This window comes from Aquarana catesbeiana, linkage group LG01 (assembly GCF_042186555.1).
Source record: "Aquarana catesbeiana isolate 2022-GZ linkage group LG01, ASM4218655v1, whole genome shotgun sequence".
Lineage (NCBI taxonomy): Eukaryota > Metazoa > Chordata > Amphibia > Anura > Ranidae > Aquarana > Aquarana catesbeiana.
In genome coordinates this window covers 219,089,921-219,105,368 of record NC_133324.1, presented here as the reverse complement: position 1 = coordinate 219,105,368, position 15,448 = coordinate 219,089,921, and the positions used below count along the sequence as shown (strand labels likewise).

The following is a 15,448-nucleotide window of genomic DNA, read 5'->3' as shown; positions in this document are numbered from 1 at the left end:
GTCAGGAATCCCTGCAGGCAGTGAGCGGCAGCCTCCCTGAGCCTGGGATTGTGTGGGACAAGGTAAGCCCTTGTGGGGGAGTTGCAGTGTCTTAAAGGGGGGAGTTACCGAAAAAAAAAAGGGTTTTAAAAAATATATATATATATTTTTTTTGGCTTCTCTTGCTTGCTCCCCTAGCTTATCCTAGGAGATCTGCATATCACCCGTTCCCGTATGATTCCTTTTGAGTTTTGACGTTTCATCCAGGAGTCATGGATAGGTCACCGCCTTCGTGCGGCCAGCCCTCACGCACAAGGTATGTGCACATGAGGGGGAAGGGCTGAGATTCTTTTTAATTGAAAATACGTGTAACGTCAGAACTCGCTTCCCCCCTTTTTGTTTTTGCCTTCCTTCAGCCCTTCCAGATCAGACCGCCAAATCATGGTCCAGGGCGACAGAGACCTTGCCAGGCCGCAACATCGCCACTCATCATCCAGGTCCCGATGTGATTCTCTGTCCAGGACCCAACAGCAGAGGAAATGTTCCCATTCCTCCTCCAAACAGAGGAGATGTTCCCATTCCTTCTCCAATCAGAGGAGATGTTCCCATTCCTTCTCCAATCAGAGGAGATGTTCCCATTCCTCCTTCAGTCACCGCACCCACCGCTATGGCAGCCGCTCTGATCGCAGAGCCTGCTGGGGATGTGGGACACAAGTTCCGGAGGGCAAGTCACTGTATGACCCATGTTTTGCCCAAGCGGATGGAGTCTCTTGTCAAGCGTGTAGTGCAGCAGTCCCTAAAAGAGTGGGGTACAACCCGCATGCAGAGCCAGTCCACCACACTATCTGGCTCCCTGGCTGACAAGGTCCAGGAGGATCCAGGCCCATCCCAGCCCTACGATGCTTCTCACAGTACTTCGGCCAGTGAGTTAGAAGGAGACGTGTTTGCCGGGGGTTTCAATTTGTTCTTGTTTCCCCACTAGTCAAAGCGGTCAAAGAGGCCCTGAAGTGGGAAGACCCTTCTACTCCGCCGGCTAAACAAAGGAAGTGCTTTAAACACTTGGGAAAAGAACGTTCTAACTTTCCGCTCCTTTCGGAATTGAATGATATCATTGATGAGGAGTGGAGCAAAGTAGACAAGGAAGCTTCTATGTCAAGCAAAACCTCCAGATTATATCCCTTCAAGGCAGAGGAAGTGAAACATCTGCAAAACGCTCCCCTTGTGGATGCAGCGATGATGCGCCAGGTGACACACATCACTCTTCCCTTGGAGGATGCGGTATCCTTCAAGGACAGTCTTGAGAGCAGAATAGACCAAGACCTCAAGAGAATCTATGGGCTAGCCGGTATGGCTTGCAAACCCATCCTGGCCCTAGCGGCTTTGTCCAAGGCTATGGAATCCTGAACAGAGAATGTGGACTCCATACTCAGAGGGGTTTCAGAAGAGTTAGGCAGAGGTTTGGCAGTCCAGGAACTGAATCTGGCAGTGGCCTTCCTGGGGGAGGCTTCTATAGATCTTATCTGCCTGCTGGCCTGGACTATGCTGTCTTTTGTCACGGCTAAGCGGGCCTTGTGGTTAGGGCCTTGGGTTGCTGATCCGGCATCCAAACAAGCCTGGTGTAGGATCCCCTTTGAGGGCTCCTCGCTATTCGGTAACAGGCTGGACAGCACTATAGCTCGGGCCACCGGTGGGAAATTGGGCTTCCTACCCCAGGATAGGCGTCTGTTCGTTCAGAAGAGACCTCAGCTTAGAAGACGCAGTACCGAGTGTTCGAGGGAAGCACGCTCTTACAGGCCCGGTCGGGACTTCAGAAGTAATTGGAAGAAAGGGCAGGCTCCCTTCCGAAAGTCTGCTAAGAGCCAGGCGTCCAGTGGATGTGAGCCGGCTAAGTCGTTTCGAGATTGGGCCCGCCCAGGCTGGTCGGATAGGGGATCGTTTGCTTCTCTTCCGGCACGTCTGGGTGGACTCAATCTCAGATTACTGGATCATCAAGACGGTATCCTCAGGGCCCACATGGTCCTTAACCAGTATTCCTCCCCCCAGATTTATTACCACCCAGTTACCACGGTCAGAAGAAAAGAAGCAGGTGTTACTATCCTACGTGGATTCGCTGAGAACACAGGGAGCAGTGATGCCTGCCCCAAAGAACGAAGAGTTCCAGGGGGTATACTCCCCTCTCTTCTTAGTTCAGAAGAAAAACGGTTCATGGCATCCAGTGGTAGATCTAACTTACCTAAACAAATTTATAAAATACGAAAGGTTCAAAATGGAGACCCTGTCTACCATCCAGCAAGCTGTGCAACCAGGCGATTGGCTAATTTTAATCAACTTAAAAGATGCTTACTTCCATGTGCCTGTGGCAGAGGATTTCCGCAAATACCTCCGTTTCCAAGTCCAGCAGGAACATCTGCAGTTTACCTGCCTCCATTTCGGCTGACAACCTCACCCCGAGTCTTTTCGAAAGTTCTACTAGCCGTGGTGGCCCTCATCAGAACAAGAGGGATACGCTTGCACCATTATCTCGACGACCTCCTGTTACTGTCCCAGGACAAGGAGCAAGTGTTGATCCACAAGGAGCAGGTTATCACCACATTGGTCGACTTTGGGTGGAGCCTAAACCTGGAGAAGAGCCATCTAGTACCATTCTAGCACCTGATATACTTGGGGGCCCAGTTCGACACAGTGGAAAACACCATCTCTCTCCCTGCAGAGAAGATCCCAGTTGTTTGAGAAAGAATTTCACAGGCTCTGAACTCCTCATGCCTGAGGGGCTCACAGCGCCTAAAGAACGATGGTCTCTACGACCCCCATGGTCAAGTGGTCTCTATGGAGGTTACGCCCCTTTCAAACAGGGTTCCTTCAGCAATGGAATTCACGGGACATTAATCAGTCCATTCACATAACATTAGTGATGAGGAACAGCCTCTTTTGGTGGCTTCAAGCGCAGGAATTTACTCACTTGCCACTCCATCGCCCCATCTCATAGGTGACGGTCACGCCCTCTGCATGTCAGAACTGGCACAAGGCAAGTGGGATGCTCGTCTCCACAATCCGGGCTCGAAAGTCCTGGATCCAGGATATCCTCAGCTTCCTTCAATCCGGCCTAGATCTGTCTCTATCCATCAGTTCTCTTAGATTCCAAGTCTCAGCCTTATCGGCCTTCTCCGGAACATCATGGGATGTTCACCTGCTTATCCGGCAGTTCTTCCATGGGGCATCAAGACTTAGGCCCCAAAGAAAACCAAGATTCCCCAAATGGGAACTTCACCTCGTTCTTGACTCATTGTCTGGACTCAGTGTAATGGGGTCTATTCCCCCCTTTCTATCAAAGACCTTTCTGCAAAAGTCGCCTTCTTGGTTGCTATCACTTCGGCCAAAAGGGTTTCTGAGATTGGTTCCTTGGGTCATGAAGAACCATTCCTGACTTTTTTCCTACATGGTGGTCCTCATCCCTATGCTCGTCTCAAATCCAAAGGTCACTTCAGTGGTCCTTGAGAACCAAGAAATCGTCCTACCTACATTCAGGTCTCCAGGGTCCACCGAAGTTCATCCTCTGGATATAGGCAAAATACTGAAGGAATACCTGCAAGCTACTTCCTCCTTTAGACGCTCCGAATACCTGTTCATTCTATATTCCGGCAGTAACAGAGGGAAGTGAGCCTCAACCAGAACGATTGTGGCCTGGATCGTCCAGTCCATTCAGCAGGCTTATAGAGCTAAGGGCTTGGTTTCTCTAGAGGAGGTAATGGCACATTCCACCAGGGGTATGGCGGCTTTGTGGGCAGCAGCCCGGCATGTGGCTCCAGATGTCATCTGCAAAGTGGCCTCTTGGGCCTCCATTAATACTTTTATGTCACATTAATTCATAGAGCCTGCTTCTCTATCTTCTGTGAACTTCGGTTTAGAATCCTGTCAGTTGATGGGGAAAAATAAAACTTTTTGTTCAGCATACCCACCCCGTGTGGCCCGGCTAATTATTTCCCACATGTAGGCTGCCATGGAGTCTGTCAGGAAAACAGAAAATTTATTATCAAATAATTACCGTAATTTTTCTTTCCCTATGGACTCCATGGCAGATGGAATTCCCACCCATTTGGTCAAAGAGTTGGCTAGTTACAGAATGCAGTCCCTAGCGGTGAGTTCAAATGTATATGTATGGGGTCCTATAGCAGTGATGGCAAACCTTGGCACCCCAGATGTTTTGGAACTACATTTCCCATGATGCTCATGCACTCTGCAGTGTAGTTGAACATCATGGGAAATGTAGTTCCAAAACATCTGGGGTGCCAAGGTTAGCCATCACTGTCCTATAGCATTGGAGAGGAGGCGGGGTTAACCCACACGTAGGCTGCCATGGAGTCCATCAGGAAAGGAAAATTATGGTAAGTATTTGATAATAAATTTTCCGTTTTATATATATATATATATATATATATATATATATATATATATATATATATTTTTTTAATATATATATATATGTATATATATATGTGGCAAAATTAGACTTACAAAAAAAAAATAGCTTAATTCACAAATTTCTTTTTTGGAATGAAGATTGCTTGATTTTTAAAAAGAAAAATACAGTTGGGTGTCCTCATATTTAAATATATTAAACAGGGCGTTTAGCTGGGTTTAGTGGCCTTGTTAATAGACTCATCATATCTGACTGTTGATCTGGGATTGCAGTGCATGTGAAATTTTGGAAAAGGTTCCTGTACTACTTTTATGTGATTCCAGTGTGATTTGGCCCCAAAGAATATGCAAACCCATTCAAAGTAGCATTCAAGTTGCATTGTACAATCGCACTGAAAATCGGATCAACATCGAATCACAGCAGTGTAAACCTAGCCTAAAGGCGCAGCTCAGGGGCTTGTCTTACAGCCTAGGGTCCTGGAGAGAAGATCAGGAATTGATTTGTGTGATTCCTGATAATGCAATTAATATCAAGATTAGACAATAATTAGGATTCTAGGATTTACAGTAAAAAAACTTTCTGTCTGGCAACAGTAATGTTTTTTCTCTCTTTTGCAGAAAGAGAGAAAGATATCAGTTGAAAAGCCAAACATGCTAAATATAATTCCAATTAATGTAGATGCATAAATACAATGTGCCCCCATCCATAATGCACCTAGGCAGGTAGAACCTAAATAAGATATCTCCTAATATGTCGACTACCTCTAATTAATATGATATACTAGGAATTACAATACATATTATTTACATACTATCTGATAATCGACAAAACCGCCCCCCCCCCTCCCAAAATCCCCCCCCTGTTTCTCCCCCCCCCTTATACGTCCTTTCCTCTTCCTTTTCCTCCCCCCCCCCTTTCCCCCCCCCCCTCCCTCTCCCTCTGTTTCTTCTTTCTTTTTCCATATCACCCCTAGTTTTCCCTTTCCCTCCCGTTTCCCCCCCTCTCTATCCCTTCCCCTCCCCTTTTTGTCCCTCCCCCACCCCACTGTCATTCCTTCTCCCCCTTTCCCTTCCCCCTACCCCTTCCCCCTGTTCCCTCCCCCTCCCCCCCCCCCTTTCCCCTGCCTCCTTTTTTCCCTTCCCCTCTCTCCCTTCCCTCCCCCCCCCTCCTCCCCTTCCCCCCCCCCCCTATCATACCCATTATCTAGTCTATATCATATTTCCCTACCCTCCCTATCTTCTTATTATAGATTTGTACCATGTTACATTCGTCCCCACATTGCCTTTTCTCCGCCTGACTATTGCGGGAATGATGCTCCCCTGATGTTTCTTTTAAACAGCCTCCATTTATTACTTTTTGTCTCATATGTGATTTATATATATATATACATATAAAAATGTTTTGGAAATTCTGACAACACTATATCATTCATTACAGTTTCCTTACTCTGTGCTCCTGAAGAAGCGCATAAAGCGCGTAACATGTCGAGCTTATGAGCTTATACAGAATCTGATTGCCACCATCACATAACGTTTGGTTCAACGATATGTATTGTAACTATATAGATCAATAAGTTGTGTCTTTCTCTTGTTGGTTCTGTAGTTCCGTTGTCCTTTCTATACCAACCTACTTATTGTGTATGGAGTGCATAATCTGTTAACTGTGTATGCTATACCTACCTTTTATGTCTTGTCTTCCCTCCCCCTTTTTTAACACAATATTTTTGAAATAAAAATAATATTTTTAATGATCTATTATCCTTATTGTGCCTATAAAGTCTTGGTGTCTGCCCACACTCTCTTGTTTTCCCATACTTGTTTTGTAGTACACTGCAACACACAGTGTGAACCATCCATACATTGTGATATGCTGCATTATATACAAATAGTAGAATAATCCCACAAGGGGAAAAGATGGGAAATGTTGGTGGGACTATACAGTACCAAACAAGAGAGAGGGGGAGAAAAAGAGCAGGGTATAATAATGTATCTAATTGAGCAATACAAACTAAAAATTACAATATTTTATTGAATTCAAGATAAAAAGGACCCCTTTAGGGGGTATCACAAAACATGTTGATTATCACAAAAGGCTTAGGCTAAAAACAATGCAAAATGCCACAAAATGCCTGCTTGGAGACACAGTGAATAATTGTATAAAGGACAATACAGATGCAAGGAATTCCAACGCGTTTCAACGTTAAATGTTTTCTTCAGGGATAAGCATCAGTTGCAGATTTTTTGGATCTGGTTAAAAGATAAATAAGCACAACAAAAATATACATAGTTTAGATATATTGGGTGTCTCTGAGTCAGGGCAGCAAATAAGACTCCAAGTCCAATCATTAACACAAGGGATGGGTGGAGCAGTAAGTGCTGGCAAGTCCTTGAACTTTAAAGTGTCCTCAGAAGTAAATATCTATGGCAAATACCTGGCTGGGGGTCAGGTCTCTTCCAAATCAAACCAGAGGTGGACTCTCAGGAGATATTCTTATAGTAGTTGCCATATGCTCTCTTTTTTGGCTCAGCCACAAGATTGCCAAGAGGAGAGTCCACACCATCTGGCTGTCTCCCTGGGATTACTACCATCTACCAATGTATCCTTTAGAACTTTGTTAATCTAGTGGATAGAGTCCCTGCCTGGTGTGATTTGGTAGAGACTTGACCCCCAGCCGGGTATTTGCCATAGACATTTACTTTTCCGAACACTTTCAAGTTCAAGGACTTGCTGCTCCACCCAATCCTTGTGTTAATGATTGGACTTGGAGTGACCTTCTTATTTGCTTTTCTGACTCAGAGACACCTAGTATATCTCAACTATGTATATTTTTTATTTTTATGTGCTCATTTATCATTTGAACAGATTCTCAAAAATCTGCAACTGATGCTTATCCACTGAAGAAAACATCTAACATTGAAACGCACTGGGCTTCCTTGCATCTGTATTGCCTTTATACAATTGTTAATTTTGTCTCCAAGCAGGCATCTTGCATTGTTTTTAGCCTAAACCGTTTGTGATAATCAACATGTTGCCCCCCTCTAAAGGGGTTTCTTTTAATTTTGAATTCAATAAAATATTGTAATGTTTAGTTTGCATTGCTTAATTTGATACATTATTATACCCTTTTTTCTTTTTTTTCTCCTCTTCTCTCTTGTTTGGTATCCTATAATCCCACCAACCTTCCCCATCTTTTCCCCTTGAGGGATTATTCTATGTATTTTAGGAATAGATACCTGGATATTCCAAGGTTTAGAAACACAGCATTGTAAATATAAAAATAGTACATAATAAAAATAGTGATTGTCAGTATGTTTCAGTGTTGCCAGTGCAATCAAAATTAATGGGCAGCCTTTAACACACCTAATAGTAAAAGTACTGTCTCCATCCACTTATAAACAGGCCTATATTTTTTTCTTAAATAAAGGACCTATTAAACATGTTTTAATAGGGGTTTCTGTGATCTTCCACTTCAATGATTTTGGTTGTGACAGTGGGTCCCCTGAAGCTGCTCAGTATGGTACATTCCAACCAGTTTTGTTGCTACCCCTGGCACCACAGCCCTACTGTAATCAGTGGTGGATCAGTATTCATCCCATCGGGTTGGGGCATGAATGCTGATAGAAGTATCTGCAAAGCTCATTGCTGGACTTTAATGCTTTTATGGAACCATGGATTAAGGTAAGTTTTTACTGAGAGTTTGAACATTTCTTTAAAAAAAAAAAAAAAAAGAAGTATAGACTGATTAGAAGCTGTTGAGAGAAAAACCACCATTGTTTTTTTTGTTTTGTTTTTTACATGGCCATAGTTCAGCTTTAATATAAAAATTATTATAATAATAATTCATACAATCCTAATGATTTTTTGTCCAATAAAATTCAGAAAAATCAAATATGCCTAAGTATTGCAATGAGCCATCCAATAACCTAAGGATGTGCTTTTCTCAGTGTTGTTATTTTTTTAATTTGAATACAAAGACAATAAGCAACCACACAGTTGCAGCTTGAAAGTGTCAATCGTTAACTCTAGGTACTAAAAGGTGTGGCCATGGCAGGTAGAGTACATGAGCAAATCAAGAAAATAGCTCTGTTAGTTTTGGGATGCTTTTTCTTAGCGGTATGTTATTAAAAAAACTGAACTGGCACCTTAGTGAAAAAATGAGGAGAAAGTTGTTGTTTTTTTCCCAATAAATTTGGAAAAGCAGAGAAGTGCCAGTGTTATAATGTACACTTGTTATTTAGCATTACAAAATGGGATAAAAAGGTTTCCTGGAATTTTGGTTTAAGGAGACTGTCACCATGACCATTTAAAAGATAATGACAGGGCCACATCTCAACCACCTTCTGCTTCTTGCTCCTCCATTGCTCCTACTCTAACCACTGTCCAAATGTAAAATAACCAGTATTTCTGGGTTGGGGGGGGGGGGGGTAATGTGACCTCCCTCTGTCTAATCTCTAGAGCCAAGCAATATCACATGATGGGGGGGGGGGGGGATGACATCAACATTCCCTCTGAGCTTCATCCTCAGCCAGACCAAGTATTTTGGTGTCAGTTGTCACAGTGTAGAAAGCAGCAGGGAGCACTGATGAGTTGAGTATAAGATAATTAAGATAATTAAAGGGTGGGCTTTAACATAAACCTGTCCCTTTGCCTTGAATGTATCAGTAAATGGATACATACCAAAAAGGACAAGCTCTGATTTGCTTATCAAGATTTAAATTGCTGTAGAGCACGAAGGCTTTAAATTAAATCAGCTTTAATCACATATCACTGTTTGCATAGTTAGATCTTTCCCCTTGGATGCCAGTGAACATTATTCTTTCTAAGAAACCATTTTCCATGCACCCAGACTCATTTAGCTATTACCATATCTACTTTCCTTACAATCTGCAATGTATTTCCATTTCTTTTTATGAATAATATTGAATTCTAAATAATAACTAATAGAGCTTTTAGTCATCCTCCATCACCTCAGTCTCCATTGTACCATATTAATTTTCTGTATGTTTGCACGTTTTCACTGTACCTGGCACCTTCCATTGGAGCACATATCCAGCCCATTCTGTCCACAGGAAGTTCCATCCAAAGTTTTCTCTGCCACCAGGACAGGCTGGTCTTTTCCAAGGGCAGAACAGAACAGTGTGCAGGGTTTCTCTAAATGGAAACAAGAGAACATGGTGAGTCATATACTGTAATTTAGCTTAGTGTAAATGTAATGCTGAGGATGCCAAGAGCATAAAACACTAAAAGGTAGCAACAGTCAACAATTTCATATGCATCATAGTTACAGACTACAGCAAAATATGTATTTCTTTTGTCCTTTTAACAATTAAACAATTACAAGAGAAAGCAGCTGCAGATGATGATCAAAACTTTGTGTATGGTCACAGGATACACTTTCATTTTATAACATCAGCATTGTAATAGCAATACAAACAATATTTATATTTGACAATCCAATATAAGCTTACTTGAAAACCTTTATGTTGCAAGTGCTGTCTATCTACTGGACATCTCTTTCCACAACTTCCTGGATTCCCTGCATGCTTTGCAGCTTCTCCTTCTATTTACTTTCAATTTCTAAGAACTACATATCCCATGGTACTGTGCTGCCTGCAAGCAGTGATTCCTGTACTGACTCCAGCTCTTGATACTCCTCCTCTCAGCACCTCTGTAGGTCAGGAGGCAGGCTCTGTGAAATGTGTGACACAGCAGTGATTTTTTCCACAGGGCACAGTGAATATGTGTCACAGAATTCAAGGACACAAAGTAAGTTTGCAAACTTCAAGGTCATTCAGTTTAATAGGCGTAGATTAGAAATAATTGAAATACAATATGGAAGCGAATGATTTAAAATTTTGATCACAGGTACACTTTAAATGTGTAGGTCATACACAGGGTGATGAGGAGATGAAGGGTTTAAGGTGCAGGTCACAAACAACGAGAGGATGTCAATGAAGGGTTCATTTTACAGATGTGGCAAAAGGAAGTGGTAGAAGATCTGCAACAGGGACATAGACAGACAAAAAAGATGACAGGGGTTCCATTCTTCCCCTACTATACTAAAGAAAAGCATTTTTTCTATATGGGTTACTGTTGGATAGGGATGAGCTGAACACCCCCCTTAGGTTCGCAGCAGAACATGCGAACAGGCAAAACATTTGTTCGAACATACAAACACCGTTAAAGTCTATGGGACACGAACGTGAAAAATCAAAAGTGCTAATTTTAAAGGCTTATATGCAAGTTATTGCCATAAAAAGTGTTTGGGGACCCGGGTCCTGCTCCAAGGGACATGCAAAAAAAAGTTTCAAAAACCTCTGTTTTTTTGGGAGCAGTGATTTTAATAATGCTTAAAGTGAAACAATAAAAATTAAATATTCCTTTAAATATCATGCCTGGGGGGTGTCCTTAGTATGCCTGTAAATTAGCGCATCTTTCCCATGTTTATATCAGTGCCACAGAAAAATGACATTTCTAAAGGAAAAAATGTCATTTAAAACTGCTTGTGGTGTAATGGATGTGATTAGAGTATCATGATGAAATGCCTATTCCAATGTACACAAGTATATGTTTCAGCTTCTGCTTATCAGCCTTAATCATATACAATAGATGTCTGCGAGCTCACCCCTCCCTTACTGTGGAACTAAACTGCAAAGAGTTAAATAAAATCGCGCCTGCTTCCGAGACTACACTCGAGAGATAACACCAACATTTTGGAAGCAAGATACCCTACATAGCTATGATCGGTTGCTACTCCCTTATATGGACATGACCTAGCTAAAGCTTATACATTGTCACAAGATATATATATGTTTTGTGGTTATTTTGTGGTTTGCATACGCCTGCCTTATCTGATAACGAAATATCCAGCTGCTAGTATATAAGCAGCGAAAACAGGAAACAATAAACAGAAGTAACTTTTACACTGAACTGTGTCTGTCTCAGTGGATTGCTTCGGTGTGCACACTTTGCATTAAAAACCAATTTGGCTGGGGGGGCAGATATAAAAATATTGGACGGTTCAGTCCAAAACAATTGGCGCCCAACGTGGGGCTTTGGGCTCGGTCCAAAGGATAGCCGAACAGGAGGAGACCGGGAAGGACCAACTCGGGCGGGACAGAGACTCATCTGTCTGAGAAAACGGTAAGAGATTTTTTTGATATCTTGCCTACTGTTTATCCTGTACCCGTGGCTGGGTAATCTCTGTGTCCATATCGGCTTCCTGCGATCCGCAAAGACAGGTATATATCTTGCCCAGAGTCTGTTGACATAATAAGGAACCTGCAATTATATCTGCCTTGCCTGTACTTTCTGTTCTGTTGATCTTGTGACGGCTGTTGGGAATGAGGGATTGATTATATAGTCATGGACGAGGATAATTAAGTGACAGCGTTAAACTCCTCCTGGGGGAATATATAATTGTGCCGAATGGCACGGGAGACCAGGAGGGGGCGTCAGGAACCCCCCCAGCGGCGTGGGGAGCCTGTGAGTATCTGAGCAATCCTGTATTTCTCTACGGTCGTCATATATCTTGTTGGTCACATCTTGTTGGTGGTAATGTCATGTCCTAAGTGTGTTTGTGGACTGTTATTTGGCATACATGAAGAAGGCTGGGGTCTGATCAGAGTAATAGAGCCAGGGTATAAGAGGGGAATCCTTGGTTACAAACCCCTACTGCCAGAGGCTGTGCATGTAATGGTATTCAGATTGAATGTACATTATCTGGTCAAAATTGTTGTTGGCAAGTCATTGGAGGTCATAGAGGCTGAAGTTAGAATAAGTGGACAAGGAGCCAAAAGGTGCCCCTTGCAACCTGAACAACCGGAAGGGCTTGAAGAAAGGGTAAAAGCCAGAGTGAGAAGTTTGGGGTTTGAGTTGGGACATGTAAATGACATTTGAAATGGTGCATTGAATATTAACTGCTGTACTCCTTATCTGTCTGTTAAATGTCTTCTTGAGAGTAATAAGTGGTCACATATTACTCCCTCCCCCCACTTGAGGCCACCTTGGGTGGGCAAGACCGTGACTAGTCTACATTTTGGGAAGACGCACACAAGGAGACTTGCGTGGCAGTCGAACACAGTAGACGTCTCTCCCTCTCTCTCTCTCCCTCTCTCTCTCTCTCTCACATACTCTCTATCTGTTTTGTCCTCGTTAACTTGAGATCATGATATGGTCTGAACCGATACCAGGTGAGGAATAGAGGAATTGCAAAAATCCTGAGCAGACACATAAATATCCCAATCATCAAGACAGAAAGTAGCAAGGCAGCCTTATATATCGAAGAGTGGTCCGAAAGAGGACAGGTGATGGTCAGTGGATTGTCGGACCCTTGAGTCCAAGACAGCTTCATAAAACCGCCATACAAACCCTGAGCCCGGACACATAAACCCTCCGGTAGCTAACGAAGGGGCAAAAGTTAGAGAAACCCAAAGAAGGTAGCCTGGCTTGTGACTTAGTGCTAGAGCGGGAAGGAGAGAATGCTGTCAAAAAGGGAAAGAAATTGGCAAAAGTGTGTGGGGTCACTTTGCATTTGGGTGGACGGTTAGAACCGGATGAGTGGTGCACTCTTTTGAGGAGAAAAAGGGGTTTGTTGTCAGACCATGGGCTGCTACGTACAGCAGACGCTTGGTTCAAAGTTGCATATGCCATTCATGAAGAAGGGTGGACAGAGCAGGAAATTAATGAAAATGGTTGTATTGTATATGTGTATAGAAAACCAGAAAAGAGGTCAAAACCCAAGCCAGGCAGTCAGCCAGCACCCTACAATGGCGTCTGGTCCTTGGGAATTGGGTACCACCCTTCGTTTACCGCCCCTCTGCAACAAGTGACACCTCCCCCTACTGCCCCTCTGCAACAAGTGACAGACCAACAGGGGACACCTCCCCCACCATGCTTAACGGTAGGCAAAGCGCACTTGTCTTTGTACTCCTCATTTGATTGCCGCCACCGTGACACACCTGAACCACCCACACCACCACCCTCACCAGAACCTACACACATGTATCTGGTGATAGACCAATCCTCCGGAGGATAATTACAAGGCCCAGCCCACTCCATTAATGGTGGTAAATCCTCCTGGTAGTTCTCCTGGTGGTTCTCCTTTTACCTCTCGCGCTACCTCCATCGCCAGTCAACCCCTCTCCCAGAAAAAGGCATGTTTGACACATGACACAATAATAGATCCCAGTGAGATCACCATCCCACCAGCAGGCCAAGAGATTCAGGTGGTCAACCCCTCTCCTCGAAGCCCTAACCAAAGTCACGCTGCCCCTATCATAGTGTGTATAGAAAACCAGAAAAGAGGTCAAAACCCAAGCCAGGCAGTCAGCCACCGCCCTACAATGGCGTCTGGTCCTCGGGAATTGGGTACCGCCCTTCATTTACCGCCCCTCTGCAACAAGTGATTCAGGTGGTCAACCCCTCTCCTCGAAGCCCTGACCAAAGTCACGCTGCCCCTATCACAGTGTCCGGAGGTTTGCCCAACGTAGATACTGAGGCAACTACGGTCCCACTCCAACCTACGGTCCCACCACAACAGGCTCTTATGTTCCACCAGCATGACCCACAAGCTTGGGTAACAATAGATTCTTTCGCACAAATATTCAGCCACCCATTCAGCAGTAATACTCTTGTATGCTCATCAAAGCTCAATACACACACCCAACAGCCACCACCGAATAAGGAGGAATGACACAAGTGCCTAGGGGAATAACTGCGGCAGCGGGGGCTCCCCTGATGTACATAACCCCTGGACAGGCCGCATCTCTTGCTACAAGCCTACTGGACCCTGAAAAGCAGCCCATGTCATTTTAGAGAAGGATCGCTCAAATCCAAAAGACATACACGGTGGCGTGGTGGGATTTGGTGAGCCTGTGTGAAATAAAGGCAGGGGATGCTTACTGGCCGGTAATGGAGAAATGCTTTAATGAATATATAGGTTGTAAGGACGATAGCTATAACTCAGGATGTGAATTTGTGGCCCAATTGAAAGCCTGGGCTCAAGACCGCTTGGCAGACCAGGCGACTAGTATACAAGACATTGCACAAGACAAGGGTGAAGCTGTCGAGAAATTTCTCACTAGAATCACACAAGTATTTGCTGATTTAGGTTTCAGCATGCGAACCAAAGCACACGCTCAAATGCTGACTGTCGCATTTGTCTCAGGTCTTAAAGAACCAATCCGAAAGGGTCTACTCCTAGCACGTCCAGAGTACAGAACAATGGACCTTGAGACGTTGCTATTAGTGGCAAAAGGTCTAGAATCCTCACAGAGCAGTAGAAAGGTAGCTCCTCTCATGATGGCCTCTGGCACACCATATCTGCCCCCACCAATACCAGCTCTGCGTGTCTGCTACAACTGCGGAAGACCCGGCCATTTCAAATGGGAATGCCGAAGCCCTTGGAAGTTTACCCACAGACAACCAGGTCCCAACCACGGTCCACATGAAAACGCTCAGTATCAGGGACATGACACCCCACCTCGCCCCCCCACCTCATCCCTCCTTGGATCACATGGACCTCCTCCGCTAGGATGTTGGCAAGCCTGTGTCATCTACCCCTGCCATTGTATCCTCTGGAGACTCAGGAGGCCCTCTTGCAAAAATAACCCTCCCCATCAAGGGCCATCCTACCACCTTCCTATGTGACACAGGTGCGGCCAGGTCCATGATCAGGGCAGAAGAGATACCCGATACCTCATTCCTATCAGGCATCGATATAACATGCGTGGGGGTTGATGGAACACCCAGGAAGAACCCCTTAACCCGCCCCCTACAGGTTGGCAATTTTCCCAACCCACTAGCAAGATTTGTGGTTTCATCCACATGCCCCTTAAATCTGTTAGGGGCTGATGTCTTGTCCAGACTCCAGGCCTCCATTTCTTTCCAGCCTGATGGTGGTGTTCTGATCTCCTCACCGCTAATCATCGGTGATGCCTCAGCACTATGTTCCGTCCCCCTTCTATTATCCTTAGACACACCAGATGAGGCTGGAATCCCAAAAGAAGTATTGTAACTCGTCCCCTATGCCTGTGGTCCACAGGGCCCGAA

At 44.3% G+C, this 15,448-nt stretch overlaps 1 protein-coding gene across 1 annotated transcript in view; it reads right to left on the bottom strand.

The window, feature by feature from the left end:
* ADAMTS19 (ADAM metallopeptidase with thrombospondin type 1 motif 19) overlaps nucleotides 1–15,448 on the bottom strand; it is a 520,219-nt gene that overhangs the window by 138,821 nt on the left and 365,950 nt on the right. The window contains exon 14 of the mRNA XM_073625112.1: nucleotides 9,420–9,547. Coding sequence (XP_073481213.1) covers nucleotides 9,420–9,547 — 128 coding nt within the window. The remainder of the gene's footprint in view (nucleotides 1–9,419; nucleotides 9,548–15,448) is intronic.